The sequence below is a fragment of the Physcomitrium patens genome, chromosome 1 (assembly GCF_059467195.1).
Source record: "Physcomitrium patens ecotype Gransden chromosome 1, ASM5946719v1, whole genome shotgun sequence".
NCBI lineage: Eukaryota > Viridiplantae > Streptophyta > Bryopsida > Funariales > Funariaceae > Physcomitrium > Physcomitrium patens.
Window position 1 is genome coordinate 6,159,661 of NC_143410.1, and position 19,855 is coordinate 6,179,515.

The 19,855-nt window shown below is 39.4% G+C and overlaps 1 protein-coding gene and 2 long non-coding RNA genes across 5 annotated transcripts; 1 reads left to right on the plus strand and 2 right to left on the minus strand.

Moving 5' to 3' along the window:
- The first annotated feature begins 221 nt into the window (after nt 1-221).
- LOC141045162 (uncharacterized) lies at nt 222-3,103 on the plus strand. 3 transcript variants are annotated; one of them, XR_012217125.2, is made up of 4 exons: nt 224-733; nt 869-1,061; nt 1,654-1,968; nt 2,073-3,103. It is a non-coding gene; the product is annotated as an uncharacterized LOC141045162 (long non-coding RNA). The 3 variants fall into 3 exon arrangements; XR_012217123.2 differs by having other exon boundaries at nt 222-733; nt 869-1,968; nt 2,073-2,447; XR_012217124.2 differs by having other exon boundaries at nt 222-651; nt 869-1,968; nt 2,073-2,447.
- Nucleotides 2,966-4,464, minus strand: LOC149989844 (uncharacterized). Its single transcript, XR_016502031.1, has 3 exons — nt 4,332-4,464; nt 3,800-3,876; nt 2,966-3,542 (listed from the first exon to the last, which is right to left on the minus strand). It is a non-coding gene; the product is annotated as an uncharacterized LOC149989844 (long non-coding RNA).
- Nucleotides 4,438-6,005, minus strand: LOC112289417 (uncharacterized). Its single transcript, XM_024534612.3, has 2 exons — nt 5,185-6,005; nt 4,438-5,063 (listed from the first exon to the last, which is right to left on the minus strand). Exons 1-2 carry the CDS (start codon nt 5,679-5,681, stop codon nt 4,880-4,882), a joined length of 681 nt encoding a protein of 226 aa, XP_024390380.1. The 5' UTR covers nt 5,682-6,005; the 3' UTR covers nt 4,438-4,879.
- Between the last annotated feature and the right edge of the window lie 13,850 nt (nt 6,006-19,855).

The window sequence follows — 19,855 nt, forward strand, 5'->3', positions numbered from 1 at the left end:
GCAGTTCCCGATTTTCGATGCGGCGTGTATTCGGAGCATTTATTTTAAAGTTGCTGAGTTGGGTAATTACCTTTTGCTTTCGTACTTTCATCCCCACCTATTTTACTGATTCATTTGAGAAACAGAAAGAAATTACTTCTCAAAGTGAAAGTATCGTTGCTTGACAATAGATTTCGAATCACATAAAGAACGGGGGTCACGGCCCAAGCGCCAAAAGATTTGCCATCACAGTTTCGGCTCTTGTGTGACGACCATTCTCAGAAGGATGTTGAATAGGTCATGCGTTGTCCACAATTAGTAACTGTGTCGCTGTATTTTTTCTTCCACAAAGATCGCGAAAGCTCGGTCTCATACCCGATTTCGATAAAGATCACGACCCCGGAATGCAAGCCCCTCTCTCGCTCACACCTACACCAATATCAACTTACGCAAATCATCACGAGCTTGGTAGACTGTAATCACTCCAAAAATGAAAAAGAAAAAAAAAAAAAAAAGTGTCAGATTATCAAGCAATCAGAAAAATTCGCACTGGGACCTGCAATCTTTACTTCCTAAAGAGGATGAATGTTCTTGGACGGGCAAAAGCGGGCAGCACTCTCAAAGAAGTTCGATGGGGGTTGATTTACCGTGCCTCCTACAATGCCGATGAAGGTGAAGAGTGAACTCAGAATCCATATACCACATCACATCTCAGAAACTTGTCTCGGCGTCAACAACTTGCTTCATTATTTGTGTAAAATGCTCACCTAAGACTAGTTCTACTGCAGTAATTTCGTTCCACTTTTGAGCTTCAACATTTTCGTATAGTTTGATTGTTTATCCCTTTGTTCATGGTTTCACACAAAGATGAGAAATACGTCGGTTGCAGGGAGCCAGCGGAGAGCCAAGGACAAAGCTGCATCTGAGTGAGACGCGATTATCCAATCGACTTCCCCGTCGGGATCATGTCATGCGCAGGGGTTTACTAATTTCGCTAACAGAAATTGAAAGCCATGCAAGCGCGCGCGCGATTCCATCATGGCTATCACTGCAGGCCTCCTGATACAATAATTCATGCAAAGGTATGATGAAGAGTGTACTTGGGAGTGGATCCTGTGAAGCTGAGATTGACCAAGTGATGTGGATGTGTGGAGGATCCCGCAAAAGAGCATCAGAATCCCTCACACCACCACCCAACTCTCCTTTTTATATTTTTCTATTTTTCACCTGCACTGATCTCAAGTCAATCGCACAATACTTGCAAGGAAAAGCCGAGAATTCCATGGTACCCAGTGATCAACGTGCGTTACGTAGACGTGCATCTGCGGGTAATGGATCCTGATCGGGTGTGGGAATAATGCTCGTTGCTGAAGCGAGAACATGACAAGTGTGTGTTCCAAAATTACAAGATTATTTTTACTGTTTTGATAGGGCATCAGTAACAACACCGACGAGCATTTTCCTGCACTTTATTGCGTCAGAGTACAGGAAGCCATTACAAAAAGCCTGCACGACAACAACAACAACAACAACAACATCAACAAAATAAAAATAAAATAAAATAAAATAAAAAAATGCATTACCATGTTTTAGGTGAACTCAGAGATGTCTTGTGGGGTACAGAATCGGGTCATTCACTCATGGTTACGAACCCTAGTTTTTTGCCTCTGCCAGGTTTTGCTTCAGTCCTGTGGCAACTGCCGACAATCGCTGTCTTTGCACAATAAAACCTGGAGTCTACAGCGGAACAGGAAGATTTACTAGATGTGCAAGAGTTGAAAGCTCAAGGGATAACCCGAGTCAGCGGCAGAAAAAAGTTCGTCATCAAGATGTGGCTTAACGATGCCCCGTCAACGAGACATCTCGGCTGCAAAAAGTATTCAAGAGACCAGGCTGTAGGAATTATCCTGTACATGAGATTGTGTGATGCTGCTTCTCCAGGACGACAGCTTCGTTGTGCTTGGTTCCAGCATCAATTTCATGTGACAAGTAATATCCCACACCCTGTACAGCAGCGTTGATTTTAATAATTGGGCTAATTGCGCCTTGTCTTCTCTCTGGCTCTAACTAAGAAATTGTCGATTTTGGAATAGGATCAATCCGGTTTCCCTGGGAGAGTTGAAAGGGCAATAATTTTCGTTGCAGATGACCATTTCAAAAAGGTGGGATGAGACGCGGGAGGTAAAAGGAGTCAGTGGACAGCAACTGGAGTCTAATGCAAGCTGTTGCAAGTGAGAGGAAAGTGGGGGGTTGCAGGGCGCGACAGTGGTTGCATTGCTTTGAAAGGCGTGCACAACAAAAAAAAACAGCACTGCATGGTTTGTCGATGCAGAGAAAATTCAGTTGCGGGTTTGTGTTGTTGCTATGCCGGTCATGCGCGGAGCTGGTAACTTGCGCTTTTTTCAGTAAGAGGGAGAATCCAGACAGCGCAGTATGTCTTCAACGATGTTCTACAACGATGTAGTAGCTCACGAAGTTGATGGGGGCACTGCTGTAGGTGCACCTGCCATGCTGTATTTACTCAAAACCAACTCCAATACCTCCTGACAGTCCCCTCAGGGATAGCTTTCTGTGTCGCTAGCATCCATAATTTGTACACATTCATATGGTTTGGACAATTCTACTTCTGGGAGGGTAGGAGTCTGGTTGTTGCATGTGATGCACAACGCAATCTGCAGCATCCGTTCGAAGCAGAGTTTTACTGATTTGGGATGCTTGAAAGGTGTTTCCTTGTGGGGGCTACATCATGATCTTTGCATGAAGCGAGACTTCGATGGTTCAGTCACATCCCCATCCCCTCCTCTCCATTATCCGTTTATATCATCTTATGAGATTTCAGGATTTCGAAAGGTCTCGTGGAGCAAATCATGTGATTCAGAATATTCACAGTCGTCTCGTTGAAGTAACAGAGTCTCCCACAAGTTTGTGTAGATCAAATTTCATGATGAATTAAGCCGGAGATAATCCTTATAATCCTTACTGATGATTGGATAAGTTACATTAGATTAATTTCCAGATTTTATCTTTCATTTTACCAAGTTTTTCGGTTTACATACTTTCTTTTAATGCTTGCTTATATGGCAAGCTTACCTTGGGTTTTGACAGATTGTTTTCATGTAACTTGCATGGGAAGGCCTACCTTCCTGGTCACTCTGCCCTGCACTTTCCAGATTTAGCAGAGCTCTGTTGTTTAATGGTTTTTAACCGATGAGCACTGTCACGGTGCAATTTTAATCCAGAGTGTTCGGACGTCGTCAAGTATTCCTCCAGGACCAAATATTTTGGTTCCAGACCTTTAATACCAAATTAACCAGGTTACTCTTACCAGGAGAAGTCCTTCAGCTGCGTACACTTAACCAAGCCGGCAGATACAGCATGCACCTGTGAAACAGTCTGGCCACAAAAGTACACCATCTTCGAACCTCAGGCATTTGTACACTTTGCACAATTACTGTCAAATATCACAAGGAACCATCGGTGATAGCACATGACAAGCTGCACATTTTCTCTTGCCCAAGACTCGAACTACCTGCCACTTCGCAACCAGAATACATGCCGAGCACCTGTATGAAACCATATCGGACACAAGTTAATTTCCAACTGTCCATGCTAGACACGGACTCACCTGATCAAGGAGACGTCCACATCGGCCAGTTCATTTGCTCTTGATATACATTTCACAGTTAAGATAAGTACAAAAGCGTTAAGCATCATAACAGTCTTACATGCCAAAACACGCGTAATGTGTCACAAGACATCATGAATACTTAATACAATCCAACTTTACAGAAGATGGAATCTGAGTGTGCAGGAAAAATACCGATAGATATCAATGCCATCGCATGACATGCAAGTGGAATGTTTAAAAGCGTAAAACTCCCATTCGAAGGTTAACACCTGTCAATATAATTGATGGCGTCAGTTGAACAAATAATCAAAAACAAAAGGGAAAAAAAAAAAAAAAAAAAAAAAAAAAAAAAGGGTCAAGACATACACTGAGTTAACAAGTAATGCGCAATCACACGGGGAGGAAATGTTCAGAATTCATTGTCACATCGAAAATTCCAGTAACGTTTCTAGACACTGAACATTTGATGGGTGGTAATGAAAGGGAGAGTGAGTTAAAAAATAACACAAACATAACTACTAGACGAATAAAAGCAAACATATTAAATAGGACAAATCTGCACAGAATTACGAATACTTGTTGATAAATATATGTAAGGTGTGAAGAGGGGATGAGTATCGCTATAAACATACGCGGAAAGGGTAAACAACGAAACACAAGGACAAACAACTGGGTCGAAGAGAAAACAAGGAAAAGTTGCGATGAGTGAATGGAAAACACAAACCTCAACAGGATAACTATCCATGCATGCACTCTGGAATGTGAGCACAACAGTGAACAGATGCGGCCAAGATAGTTGACAAGGGCCATTGCACGCCAACACAAGGACAGAGTGTCGAAGAGCATGAATGATGCTCAAGCATGTAATAATTCTCCGTTGCTTCGTCCACAAGAAAACTAGGCTCCCTAATCTCCTTCAACAGATTATAAATGGCTCATAGAGAAACTATTCAATCCCCAGCCTGCTAGATATGTACCGACTCCTCCACGGAGCGCAAGATCCATATACTTTACTCAAGAGATGCGTGAGAAAGACTTTTGAGTCTTCCCAAAGATTCTATCTACTTTTGAAGTTGGGGAGTTTTACCCGCAGTATACAAATATTTTCATTGGTTCCTAATAAGGCGATCCCAAATGCTCCTCATATCCCAGTTCCCAGACGATGTATGTACAGAGTCGATTCGAGAAGTGGTACAGTGCACCAGTACTTTACACAGTCTAAGAATACCCAGTAACGCTATCATGATTAAATCTGCAGACCCAAAATTCATGTCACAAGTACATTCTACTCATGCTGCGACTGAAGATATCTGTAGCAACCGTAGATGTGCTTTGGCAGAACATTGTTGGAATCTCTATTTCGGCGGCTGCCTTAAATGAAAAAGCCGAAGAACGTGTCCCATCTGAAGATGGCAAGCCTCGGATACTTGGGGATGCTTTGGGACTCCGTAGTACACTGTAAGAGAAGCGAAGAAGTAAGTAGTCACATTCGTCGAAATACAAGTGAGGTAACACAATTTGACAACAACTCCATCACATCGAAGCTTGCACAGGCTAGCTAGGGAGCGAGAACTCACTCATTGGCTATCAAGCACATAATCTCATCTTCTTCTTCAAAACCGGTGCTCATTGTCATCTTCTGAAGCCTGCTCGTCCTTCCCGTGGGACTCCTGGACGTCCGAGAAGCACACCCGGGGAGAGTGCGATTAACTTCACTAAAGACGACACTATTCAGCATTTCGCTCTGACTTCGCTTGAAGGAAGGAGATGCCGGGGATGGGCTTCGTCCTCTCGGTATCGACGCCGCTGCAGCCGCGGATTTGGCAGCCATCTCCCTGTGATATCGGCAACGAAACGAGCCGGGATGATTGGTCGGGGAACACATACACGTCGTCTTCTTCACGACGGGGGCAGAAGCTGGCGACTTCTTAGACACAAGAGTAGAAGAAGGCAGCCGATTGTCAGGCGACAAAGAACGTCGCTCCCTAGTCCCTTCACTCACAGATCGCTGCCTTGAAGCAGCAGACAAGGCTCGAGGCCGCAACACGGCCTTCAATAGATTCGAGGCGTTCATCTTCCCACGCGCACGCAATTCACTTAACCAAAAAAGAAGAACGCCTCACCAAAACCTCTCGCCTCAGCTCTAGGCAACACACAATAGCAGTAACACTGTACAACAATGAACTCCTCTAATATCACCTCCCGCGCAAACAACCAACTATGCTCGTCACTGAGCCGATTCAAAGCGACCTTTCAAACAAGTAGACAGGTCTTTCCAACAGACTGAATATCTCAGTTGAAAACGAATTTTAACAAATTTGGAGGGGGGAGGGAAGGGGAAGTGCGGAGCGGAACGAAGCAAGAGGTGAAGAGTAGAGGAGGAAGCAGTCAAGAAGCGAAGATTCAAAGCGAGAATTGAAGCAGCGAAGCGGTCCTTTATGGCTTTCGCCCGGACCCCGCCGAATGGCCGGACGGAGCGCGAGCCACCACCCCCCCAGTCATCGCCGTAAGTATGATGTCTTTTCCCTGGCGACTGACTGAGCGCCAGACGCGCCAGTGTCTGGAATATACCGCGGGACGCATTGTGTCGCGAAAATGCCACAGTAAATTCCGCTTCTTACCTCAATTCTCGGAACCACGTAGCTAAACCGCCTCTTCCTCTCTCGATCCCCTCTCGGTCTCTCTTTTTCTTCGATTTCTTTCGGCGAAGGCGTTTTACTTCCTTCCTTTCCGTGTCGAGATTTGTGCCGCCATTGCGAAGTGACTCCTTCTCCACCCGAGTGAAATACCCGCTTCCTCATTCTTTCTCCGTCCTTGGCATTCGTCCGATTTGTGTGTGTGTGTGTGTGTCGCTCTCGCTCCCTGCGTCGTTAAATTGTTCTTGAAGATGATGGGGAGTGGATATGATGCATGATTTCGTTAGCTTCGGCCAACCCTTTTTCATGCCCCCGGCGTGAGCACCACCGCATCCCGTTGTTCCACTCACTCCTCTCTGTTTCTGATGGTGTCGTCTGATCCTCTCCTCACATCCTCTGCTCCTGATTAGAAAAACACTTCGGGATTTTTCACACGGCGCGATCTCACCCTCCTCTGCCCCTGGGATCTACGTTGGATGGGGGTGTCGGCCGTTTGGTAGTGTGGATTTTTCCTTTTCCTTTTCCTTTTCCTTTCTTTCTTCTTACTTCCCGTTTCCTTTTCCCTTCACGTGTTATTGAGTGTAGTTTTACATATTTTTTGCAGCATAAAAAGCAAAAGGTTGGGAGAAAATGAAAGGTTCAATCCATGAAGGGATTTGTTAATTGTTACATCAGTAAGATGTGTAATGTATGTTATGCTTGTGAAAGGTATTGCACAGGCATGTGTCTTTTAATGTTTCCTTTTGTATGGGGGTCACATAAAAACAACAATTAATGACTTCATTTCTGTGTTGAGTGGTTTTGTTTGAATTGAAATGAAATCATGCATGTGAATAAACTTAGGTTACAAAGCACCCAACAAGGAAATAGAATTGTGTGTATATATATATATATATATATATATATGTAACATGAACCCATATCAAGGCACATCAATGTAAGCAATGCAGAATGGTGTCAGCAATAGCAGCAGGAGTAGTGCACTCCACCAACTTAATTCTTCAGAGGAAGAGGAAATTAACAAGAGGAGAGGACCAAGTGGGGCTTGTCTGCCACTTTTAAGTTGGATCATGTTCCCAATGGTGATGGTGGTGGTTGCAGTTGTTGTTGTTGTCATAAGTTGTTGATCAGAGTCTTTGGTTTCAGGTCAACAATTGCCCTTCTTCTCATGTCTTGATTTGAATTCACTGCTGGAAGGATAAGATGAATTAATTTAAAAGAATAAAATATAAACAATACACAACATGCACAAATTCCAATGAAACCCTACATAAAAACAATAATAGAAATAATAATAATAATAATAATACTAAATATTTAAAAAAAAAATCACACTTACTACTTCTACCACTTTTCAAACTTCCATTGTGGTACCATCTCTGTTGAATGTGAATTGATCACATACACAAGGCCTGTTTATCTCATCCTCACTTCCAAAAACTGGGGTCTCTTGTACAGATAAACAATTAATAAAACTAATTAATTAGAAATCCACCACCTTCTTAAAAAATTGATGATTTATTTGTTTTGCAACAGTAAACCAAAGTGTATCGATCACATACAAAACCTAAGCATTGCAAAGAGAGTATGTAGCATGGGGAATACAACAGATTCAAATTTGATGGTGTCATTTGTCGCATCCTTGTTTTAAACACTGAGGGAAATCCACCCATCTTTTGATTGTGGAGTGATTGTTGTTGCTCATACTATTAAAATTGTCACTGCAAATAAATGTGCTTCCAACTTGTTGTGATGGAAACTCATCAATAGAAATGTATCTATTTAGGAAAGTTTCTAAGGCCACACTTAGAAATTATCCATTTGGACCAACTTTGAAAGTAAAACAAGGGTTTTGTTAACATATTGAAATGATGCAGAGAAAAGCTCATGTACCCATAAAGACAACCCAGAGTCATGCTAAGCTGCTAATTGGGCTTCAGTGTAGGACACCTTTTATGTTGTTTGCAGCATCCATGCAACCCTAGGAATCTTCTACTGTTTCTTTCTAATTTCAAGCTATTGTTGCTATTTATTTAACAAAGTTTGAATGAATCACTGTTGCGGTGTTTGTGTGGAAGATTCTCTCCACTGTCTTTCATGAGTATACCACTTCTTCAACAGTTGGCCCTCTTAAAAATGGCATCTTCACATATTTGTAGGAAGAATATTCTGCCTTTTATGATGGTATTGTGGAACGCATTCCTCTATTCATTGCATTTATTCTATTTTGTTTGTGTTCTCTTTTTATTCTTATTTATTTTTTAGGTTAATTTGTATCGTTATGGGGTCTTGTCAATGCTTTTCAATTGAAAAAAAAAAAAGATGATCAAGAATTATGCAAAAGATACAAAGTGACAGGTTAAACCATAACATGAAATCTTGAGTACAAAACAAGTACATGATGGAAAAACAAGTAACTGAGTATGCATGTAATATGGTATTGTAGGGAAAATGCAATAACAACACAATCATATATCACACCATTGAATTTTAGAATAGAGAAAACATATATAAAAATAAGTGAACAATATTGTTTTTGGTATAAAAGGGTTAAAAATAAACTATATATATATATATATATATATAATATTTAAATAAAATATATGACTTAATGATTGTTTTTAAATGTAAAGAATTCGTAATGTGTATAAATACAAGTATAGGATAGCCTAATCAAGTTCCTTATCTCTATGCTGCATCCTATACTTTTATCAATTTGAAATTATCCCATTTTCTTTTCTCAAAAAAATAAAATTACAAAAATGTAAGTATATTATATTTCACTTTATCCGATATCAAAAAATAGAAATAAAAGGTATTACAAACCGGAGCTAAAGACCAGGTTATTTGTGGTACCACTTTGAGACCTTCAAAGATTCCGGGCACAAACGAAGGAGAAGTCTGCATGAACGACACAAAAACACGAAGGGAGAAAGAAGAAGAGACAAAGAGGAAGAGAAAAGATGAAGGAGAAGCAGTGAAGGAAGCGGAAGAGGAAGTAGGAAGGCGGGATGAGACAAAGCGGAGGAAGCAGACGAGGGGAGAGATGGCGATGGTGGAGCATCATCCAATTCACGCCAGCGCAAGCTGCTCTGTGGGTCTCTCCCTTCAACACTTGTCGTCAAGCTTTGCAGATGCTCACATGGCCCTCTCCTACGTCTCAGGAAATCCCACCCCAGGCTCAGCAGGATAAGGAGGAATCCACGCCCCACACATCCGTTCATTTTGTACATTATCATAGAATTCAAGGGGGAAAATAATAAAAATAAAATACGAACAAACATCCACACAACACAAACCAGATCCGGCCGGAAACTTACACCCAGACGTCTAAGAAGATGTGTCTCTTTCCTTGTCGAAGTTTCGGAATCTAGCATCTTATCTCCATCCTGCTCCTGATTCTGGTGGCAGCGTCCCTTTGTTAGATTTATTTCTCAGACGGCAGTTGTTCCCATGCTTCCTGACAAATCCATAATTCTCTGAGCTGAATTTTCTCTATGCTCATCGCTCTCCCGCAGGATCACTGGACAGTGAGTGACGCGACACAGCCGAAGCGGTTTTTTGATGGGAACTAAGCGATGTCCGTTCATCGCGGTGGTAACAGGAGTTCTGACCGACCTCGGTGGCTAAAAATTATGAGCAAGGGCTTAATAATCGGTGTCAATACTTTGCTGTGTCCCGAACAGTTTCCAACGTCCCAAATGCCTAGAGTAGCATTGTCACAAGCCCTAGCGAATGCATCGTCTACATTCTCGAAACAACCAGCGAACTTGTCGCCATATTAAATAATCACGTTTTCTTAGTCCGAGATTAGAACAGAATGCAGTTGGGAGAACGAGCTACTCCCCTTAAATTCCAAGTTATCTCCCTTCGCATGAACCTCAAATTATTGCCATTCCGTAAACGACGACAAATTACCGAATGATGGACTGAACTTTCGCCATTCTCACCAAAAAGATCCTTAAAAAAATCTTTTGAATTCTCGTCGAAGTGCGCTTTTTTCTCCAAGTTCCAGATTATGGAAATATCTTTTAATGTCAACTAATCCACTTTGTGATGCAAATTCGAAACAATTGGGCCTCCGAAATCGATTCGAGTGTCAGTGGGAGTGTGTGTGGCCCCGAGACTTTCCACCCATCCCACAAGGCAACGCTTGCACTGGAATATCAACGTCTCGTGCGCGGGGGCCCGGGTACTAATGTGAACCCCAGTGGGGTGGCGGAACCCGGGCCCACGGCATAACAGAGCGCCATGTGCTTACTAGGCTGAGGAACCTGACACCTGCCATGCCAGTCCACGTGAAGATCCCAGGTGGAGCTCATCGTGCGGATGGCAGAAGCTGGCGCGGTGCCAGACGGCGCCATCGGCGGTGATACCCTACCACCAGTCGCTGTCGTGTGAGGTCCACCTGCTACCGCGCTGTCATTCTACCTCCTACGGCGCTGTCGGTTTCGAATGATGGGACCTTGCTTTTGGAGGGAACACGACTTTTGTGTTCCAGACAGTCGCTGGCTGAAGCGGTTGGTGTAATAGTGAGCCTTAAAGTAATCAAGTCCAGCCTTTTCACTTTTGCTTACCTTTTTACCCCTCTGTTTTGACACCTTTTACAACCTCGTAAATATGTGATGCATTGGCGAAAAGGAAGAAAATATCTCCAGAGAATACAGAGAAATCCTTACAACCTAAGCTCTTAAAAAGAAAATTAATATATCTAGTATTTCTACAAAAATTGGGTATTAATGTGATTCAGCCACTGTGTGAGTTAAGAGTTTGTGATTTCCATTGAATTCATTAAGCATGAGAATATTTGCCTACCAAAAAATCTTGTAAATTAGTAATCAATGAGAATTTTTTCCATTTTTGGTGGTGCTGAAGACAATATATGTATGAATATATATATATATATATATATATTATATATAATTGTGTTTTGGGTACATGTTGAAATAACTCAAGGGTTGTTCTTTAATCATTCTTCAAAACATAAGGTATCCAACTGTTTTCTTTAGAGAGAACGTAAAGCAGTTCAGTGTAACTAAATACAAATGTGCAATGTCTGTCTCAATGTTGCATGATTTGTCTCATTCAGTGCCTATGAACTTGTACTAAAAGTTGTTGTGTGTGTGTATTCTTATGTGTGTGTAAAATTAAACATATATATATATATATATATATATATATATATATTCTTGCACACATTTATCATAGAAATTTTATTTAATTGGCACATGTGTATTTTATTTATCACACATAATGAACCTTCATGGTCTTGAATGTATACATCAAATGCTAACAATAATAAAAGCCACTTGCTTGAGTACTACATTAGCAATAGGAGACCATTCATTAACGTTTTGAAAACTGTTGAGAGCATTAAATGTAGCCAGTGCTATCCATAATATTTATTATAGTCTACAGTAAATATTATAGCTACAATATTTGGAATGTAGTGGAAAAAAACTGTTTATCCTCTCCTCTTTTCCTTTTGTATACGAGACACAACCAGATCAATAGATATTTGTGTGAAGCTCTCTCTCTCTTTAGAAACTCTCTTGTGTATGTGCATATTACTTTCTACTACTACTCTTGTATCTTTCTAAACATTCTCAATACGTTATTAGCATGATTTGCTCCTATATACTATCACAATTTTTTGCTCTAGTCTTGATTCTTCAAACCTATTGCTATTCCTGTTCCATGTGTGATTTTTAATACTTTGGTGTGTGACTCATGATCTTGCTGTACTTCTTGCTCGCCCCTCATACATTAAATGCTTCCTAGATTGCCTTCTCTTAGCTACTTGCTTAGAGTACTTGTTCTAGCCCTACCTCCATGTGGCGCCTTGCGCTTGTTGCCAAAAAAATTGCAAATTGTCGCCGTTGCCATTGACCCTAGCCTTGACAATGTCGATATTACCTGCCGCCAATTCTACTGCTGATGCTAATGATGCTTGCCGTTAACATTATCGCAATGCTCACGCTACCTATGTTCGATCTTGCTATTGATGTTGATGTTGCTTGCCGTCAATCTTGCTGTTGACGTTGCCTGCTACTGTCCCTACTACAATCCACAACCTTGTTAAAATAATACTACTAATAATAATAAATTAATATTTTTGATTTCAAGTTCAACTTTATCATTTTATTTGACTTTACATTATAAGGTATATTTTATTCAACTTTTCTACTTGATCTTGTATTTTCTTTAAAAATTTATTTATAATGAATGCTTCAACATCTTCAACTGCTTCTACTATGGTTCCAACTATTACCATTGCATTCCAACATTTTCAAGCTCATCTATTTCCACCATTGATTATAAATAGAAAGAATATAAATAATTTCAATTTTTGCTTCCATTTGAATCCATGGAAGCAAAAATTGAATCCATAGATGCTTCTATAGATTCAATTGGTGTTGATGATTTAGATGCTTATATGAATGATAAAACCTCTAATGATGAATCAAATGATGCACTTATTGATTCTACAATAATGCATATGATCCTACGGGATAGATGATTTTTTATTAAAAAATCTTCAACTTGACAAATTAAAAATAGGATGACTATGGCTAGAGCAAATGTGTTTTGTTTCTAAGAAGGAATAGCAATGGTAAAATTATTTGCAAGTTCGATCATATAATGTAAATATGCGATGTTTGTACCTTCAACACCTCGAAGTCTAATCAACTATCAAAATGTACATATCAATGGTTATCACTTTTCAACCGCCATTTTAAACAAAAAAGAGGTTTTGGTTCTTGCAAAGAACTATAAAGTTATTGAAAAAGCTTTTACTACAAAAATGGTTTATATCAAATTACGATTTAGCCTCTTATTATATTTAATTTTACATCATCTATCATAGAGAATCGTGCTTCTCTTTGGTATAGAGGATTGGAACATCCACGATCTACATTATTTAGAAAGACCATTCCATGTATAACTAGGCATAATTTAAAGCCTAAGGATGTAGACTCTATGGAATTTTGTCATGCATGCATATAATGCAAGATGATTAGTCCGCCTTCAATTTGGAAACTCCCACAAGAATTACCACCAATGCTTGAAAAGTTGCATGGTAATATTTGTGGTCCTATTAATCCAATATCAATTTTTTTTTGTTATTTTTTGGTCCTTGTTGATGCATCACATAAACAATCACATGTTTCATTATTATCAACCTAAAATATGGTGTTTGCTAATCTTATAGCTATGCTTATTCATTTTCGAGCACATTTTTTAGATTATCCTATAAAAATATTGGGTATGGATAATGCAAAAGAATTTGCATCAAAGTCTTAAGAAAACTATTATAATACAACCAAAATTGAGTTGACATATTGAGTTCTATATAAAAATTCTCAAAATAAACTTGCAAAGTCATTTGTAAAGCATATATAAGTCATTACTCGGCCACTCTTCTTTCATACAAATTTACATGTATATATGTGGGATCATGCAGTTTTACATGCTGCAGCATTAATACACCTCAGCCCTTCTTTTCTTGAAATTATTTCACCACTTGAGCTCATTTTGGATCATATTCCAAATATGTCTCACTTACGAGTATTTGGTTGCTGTGTTTGGATTCTAGTACCAAAACATCAATGGCTTACTATTGTTCTCGTTGCATTCAAGCTTTGATATACCAAAGCAATTGAACTAATAGAGGTGGATTCAAACACGAGAAAAGAATAGTTACATGAATTGCGTCTGTTAGTGTTACAATTGAATGTACTCTCGCTATCTGAAATCAATTATCAAACTACAAAACACTAAGGCTTATTACTTCCATCTTGATTCAATACATAATCCATTCTATGACTATCAATTCAACAATACTTCTCTCAATCACAATTCTTCATAAGCAAATAATAAAAGCATAGAAAACAAAGAGGTAGCACCAAGCTTACCATGACTTACGACTCTCACAGTGTGGCCCCGATCTCCCTTTCCTCAACCTCTTTATCCTACCAAAAGATGATCAGTTGGCCAGCGGATTCCAAAGGTTATGACCATTTGAATTCTTAACCATTTATTCCACTAACAACCTACTGTTACCAACTAAACTGCATAACCGTAAGTCTAATTCTCAAGGTTGTTAATAACCAACTAGTAACTTACCACAAAATTTATTTACCTATTCTACATAGGTCCACTCCTAATTGTGCAACGTCCTCGAAAACATTATTTAGCCTCAACTTATATAGACGTAGTAGTATATATCTTCGAAGGTGTTGTCGCTGAAACTCCCATATTAGTCCGCACTAAATCATTGGCCTCCTTTGCTAATGTAGCTAGTTTAGTCCATAACATCGCAACCTCTACTTACAACCTTTCTTCCCGTTCCTTCCAATCGATCTCCACCTTACTTTCTGAGATACCATGTTCACCATCTTCTCCTTAACCACAAAAGAAAATACGATGCTTATCAAGAATCCCCCTCCTATTTCTTATTATGGTCGAATCAATTGGGTCGACTCCTCCTTTTGTAACAAAAAACCTGTCCTGGATTTATGTATAGTAAAGTTTAAGCCGATTGCCATTGATCCATGTCATAAATTTAGTACCCATAAAATCTTCCAATTGTACTAAATCATTTGGAAATCCATCAATAACTCGATATGGCCCATGTCATTGAACTTGAAATTTTCCTGAATTTTTTTTAAATTGACTATCATAAAGAAGTACCAAATCATTTGGCATAAAAACCTTTGGTCTAAGCTTATTATCATAATAAGTCTTCTTTCGTTTTTGGGTAGTTTCCATTATCATTAATGCATTGGCTCTAGTTTCATCCAATTTTTCCAATTCTCCTAAACGGTGCCGTAATGAATCCTCTTCTTCTAATCTATTATCTATAGCAATTCGAAAACTTTGGACTTCCAATTCAATAGGTAATATTGCTTCCTGACCATAAACCAATTGGAAAGGGGTAGCATTGGTAGTAACTTTATGCATAGTATGGTATGCCCATAAAGCCACGAACAACTTAGTGTCCCAATCTGTTCCCGCTCCTGAAATTATTTTTGTTAAGATTTTATATAAAATTCCATTAGTCTTTTTCGTTTGTCCATTGGTTCTAGGATGATATGGTCTAGTCTTACGATATTTTATTTTGTATTTAGCAATGAGTGCTTTGATTGTACTATTTATAAAATAAGTTCCTCGATCACTAACCAATTTTCATGGACAACCAAACTGTGTAATAATATTTTTATACAAAAAGATTGCTATTGTTCTTGCACTATCAGTTTTCGTAGCTACTACTTTAGCCCATTTTATTACATAATCTGTTGCTACCAGTATATACCATTTTTGTTCATTTCTCGAGGCTGGTATAATTAGTCTTAGAAAATCAATGCCCCATTTTTCAAAAGGCACCTGATCCAAAATTAGTACTAATGGCATTGCTGAAGTTCCAGTAGGTCGACCCGTTCTCTAACATGGGTCACAATGATGGACTGTCACGGACATACATATAATTACCTATATGAATAGATCAAAGTATGTAAAAGTAGATAAAAGTAGGTTAATTGTGTAATATCTTCTAGAGAAGCTTCTTAGAAGCTTCATAGACACTGCTTTGACTTTATAGGAGTCTATAGTTGACTTTTAGGCTAGAAACTTGGTCAACAAGTTAGCCATGTGCCACACATGTTGGAAGCTTAAAGAACAAGCTAACTACGTGGTCCATCCATAGAAAACTTGCCTTGTAAGCAAAGGCATGTGGCCTAGAAAGTCAACATATATTGGAGGTCTTATAGAACATCGCCATGTGGCTTCTAGTTAGATAGTATATATAGAGGCAAGAGTGAAGCCCTCTTCACTCTTGTCAACTCCTTTCTTGCTTCTAGTCTAGTTTCAAGGGTCTCTAGTTTTCTTGTATTTTGGCAATAGCCATTCCAGTTTCTTTCTTAATATACATATTTCTATTTTGTCCTATTTCTTTTTGAGAAAAGTCTCACTTACTCTTTAGCTTTCATCGAGTTCTTGTCCTTGACAGATTGACAAGAGTACACTTACAATATCAGAGCTTTGTCTTTTCTTGATTAAGAGTGGATTACCCCTTTTTCTTGATAAGACATAAGCGCATTAGAAGTTGTGGATTACCCTCTTTTAAACTGATATTGTTCTTAGTATTTTCTTTGTTATCAATTCCTCTCTTCTATTTGTTTTGAGCGTTATTAGACATCTTCTCTTTTCTAAGTGCTACTATGGCAGAGCTTGTTGAAATGAAGAGTGCAATGGCACAGATGCAAGAACAATTGAGGGAGTTAATGCTTGCGATGCATCAACTCAATTTACCACCACAAGGAGCAACAAGAATGGTAGGAAGTGAAGATATAGAGATGATTGGGGCTGCTTCAACATCTCCACCAAACCATGTCCCTTCTCCCAGAATAGAACACCCTTCGAGTGTTAGAGAACCGAGAGTGGCCTTGCCCGAGAAGTTTGATGGTACCAGATCCAAGTTTCGAGGATTCATCAATCAGGTCCAATTAGTGATTGAACTTCAACCCCAGAGCCATCCAACTCCAGGGTCACAAGTTAGATTCATTGGTACACTTCTTTCAGGTTCAGCATTGTCATGGTTTTCATCTTTTCTTGAACGACGAGATCCAATATTGGATAATCTGGAGGCTTTTTTGGCGGAGTTTCGATCCATGTTTGGAGAACATGATGCAATTCGTGTTGCAACCAACAAGATCCGTATTTTGCGACAAGGCAATCGATCAGTAACATTATATGCTTCGCAATTTCGACAACTTGCAACTGATATCAAGTGGGATGATGCCGCACTTGTGAGTCAATTTCTCTACGGATTACAATATGAGGTAAAGAAATTGATGCTTAATTTACCTGATCCTCAAACATTGAGTCAAGCAATTGACTTTGCTGTGAAGTGCGACAATCGACTTTTTGAATTTCGATCCGAGAGTCACACAAGTAGGCCTCAACGTTACTACAATTCAAGTGGCATTCCAAGTCAATATCAGGATTATCAAGACGTTTTTGAGAAAAACAATGCAGATATTCTTCCTGAGCATCGCCCATACGATTGTTCAATCGATCTCAAGGAAGGAACTCAGCCACCATTTGGACCAATTTACAGTTTATCGCAAGATGAGTTGGCTGAACTCAAGACATATATTGACGAGAATTTAGCGAAGAATTTCATACGCCATTCAAAATCTCCAGCAGGAGCTCCAATTTTATTCGTAAAGAAAAAAGATGGATCTTTACGAATGTGTGTTGACTATCGAGGACTCAACAAGATCACAATCAAGAACAGGTATCCATTACCTTTGATATCAGGACTCCTTGACCAGTTAAATCAAGCTAAGATCTATACAAAAATAGATCTAAGAGGAGCATATAATCTAGTACGGATCAAAGAAGGAGATGAATGGAAGACTGCATTTCGAACCAGGTACGGACACTTTGAATACAATGTCATGCCTTTTGGACTCACGAATGCACCAGCTGCTTTTCAACATCTCATGAATGATGTATTTCGTGAATTCTTAGACAATTTTGTCGTCTGCTACCTAGACGATATCCTGATTTATTCTAAGAATGTTGAAGAACATGAAATACATGTTCGTCAAGTATTACAAAAACTCAGAGATGCAGGATTGTACGCCAAGATGGAAAAGTGTGTATTTCATACTACTCAAGTTGACTTTTTAGGATACATCATTTCAAATGATGGTCTTATGATGGATTCTAAGAAAGTCCAAACAATCATGGATTGGAAGATTCCAAAGACTGTAAGAGATGTCCAATGTTTCTTGGAATTTGCCAATTACTATCGGATCTTCATCAAAGACTTCTCACGAGTTGCAGCTCCACTTACACGCTTGACTAGTAAAGATAAATTCCAATGGAATCAAGAAGCGGAAGCAGCATTTGAAGCCTTGAAGACATCGTTTGTCTCTGCACCAGTCTTATATCGTGTTGACTTTTCCAAGGTATTTTTTATGGAAACAGACGCATCGGATTTTGCCTTGGGTGCAGTTTTATCACAAATGGGAACAGATGAAAAACTTCATCTGATAGCTTTTCATTCAAGAAAATTCTTAGCAGCCGAGATCAATTATGAGATCCATGATAAAGAACTTCTTGCAATCGTGGATTCCTTTCAAGAATGGCGTCATTATCTAGAAGGCGCTTCTAGTCCAGTCACTGTGTATACAGATCACAAGAACCTCGAGTATTTCATGTCAGCACGCGTGTTGAATCGTCGTCAAGCTCATTGGAGTATGTCTTTGTCAAGATTCGACTTCATTATCACTTATCGGCCAGGAAAACAACAAGGTTTGTCCGATGCCCTGTCTAGACGTTCTTATTTTGCACCAAAAGAAGGAGATGCAGCTTTTGAGCAACAAAGAACGGTCCTCTTGAAACCGGAGCAATTTCATCTCCGAGCAGTGAAATCAACACTGACTGTTGATTCAACTTTTCTCAAGCAAATCCAGTCCAGTATGTCCTCAGACCCTCTTGTTCATGATATCGAGAATAATTCTTTCAAGTCTCATGATTCTTCTAAGTTCGAGTTCAAGAATAATCTATTATATTTTGAAGGACGCCTATATGTTCCAGAAGGAAAAGCACGTTTGCGTGTTCTTCAAGCACGTCATGACTTTCCAGTAGCAGGTCACTTTGGATATAATAAGACTCTGGAATTCATATCAAGAGATTTTTGGTGGCCACAAATGTGGAAGTCAGTCAAAGACTTTGTACAATCATGTGATATTTGTTCAAGATCAAAAACTCTCGACATCGACCTTACGGACTTCTTCAGCCATTACCTATACTAGAACAACCATGGTCTTCTGTTTCTATGGATTTCATCACAGATCTTCCAAACTCAAGATCTTATGATTCTATATTTGTGATAGTAGATCGTTTCACCAAGATGGCACATTTTATGCCATGTACAAAATCTATCACAGGTGAAGAAACAGCTAAGCTTTTCATTGATAATATCTATCGCTATCATGGATTATCTAAAGATATCATATCGGATAGGGGAACTCAATTTGTGTCGAGATTCTGGAGGACTCTTTTCAAGATTTTAAAAGTGGACATAAAGCTATCTTCAGCTTTCCATCCTCAAACTGATGGACAAACAGAGCGCGTAAACCAAGTCTTGGAACAGTATTTAAGGTGTACCATCAACTACCAACAAGATGATTGGACAATCCTTCTGCCATTGGCAGAGTTTACTTATAATAATACAGTACATTCTTCCACGCAACAAACACCTTTCTTTGCCAATTATGGCTATCATCCACGACTTGATACTTTTGATTTTTCAAAAGTTGATAATCCTGCAGCAGAAGATATGGCAAATCGGTTGTCAGAGTTACATGCAATAATGAAGGCGCAGTTGAAGAAAGCTCAAGAACGACAAAAGATAAATGCAGATGTATATCGTAAAGAGCAACCACAACTCAACGTGGGTGATAAGGTATGGCTACTTCATCGCAATATCAAGACCACTCGACCTTGTGACAAATTGGACTATCGTAGGCTTGGCCCCTTTTCTGTTTCTGAACAGATCAACCGAGTTGCATATCGGTTACATCTACCGGAGTCAATG

What these genes read in the sequence shown, in the direction of transcription:
- LOC112289417 (XM_024534612.3), bottom strand. Translation starts at nt 5,681, where the DNA reads ATGAACGCCTCGAATCTATTGAAGGCCGTGTTGCGGCCTCGAGCCTTG. An exon ending in ATGTGCTTGATAGCCAATGA is followed by an intron (nt 5,064 to 5,184) that starts GTGAGTTCTCGC and finishes CTTCTCTTACAG; the next exon opens with TGTACTACGGAGTCCCAAAG.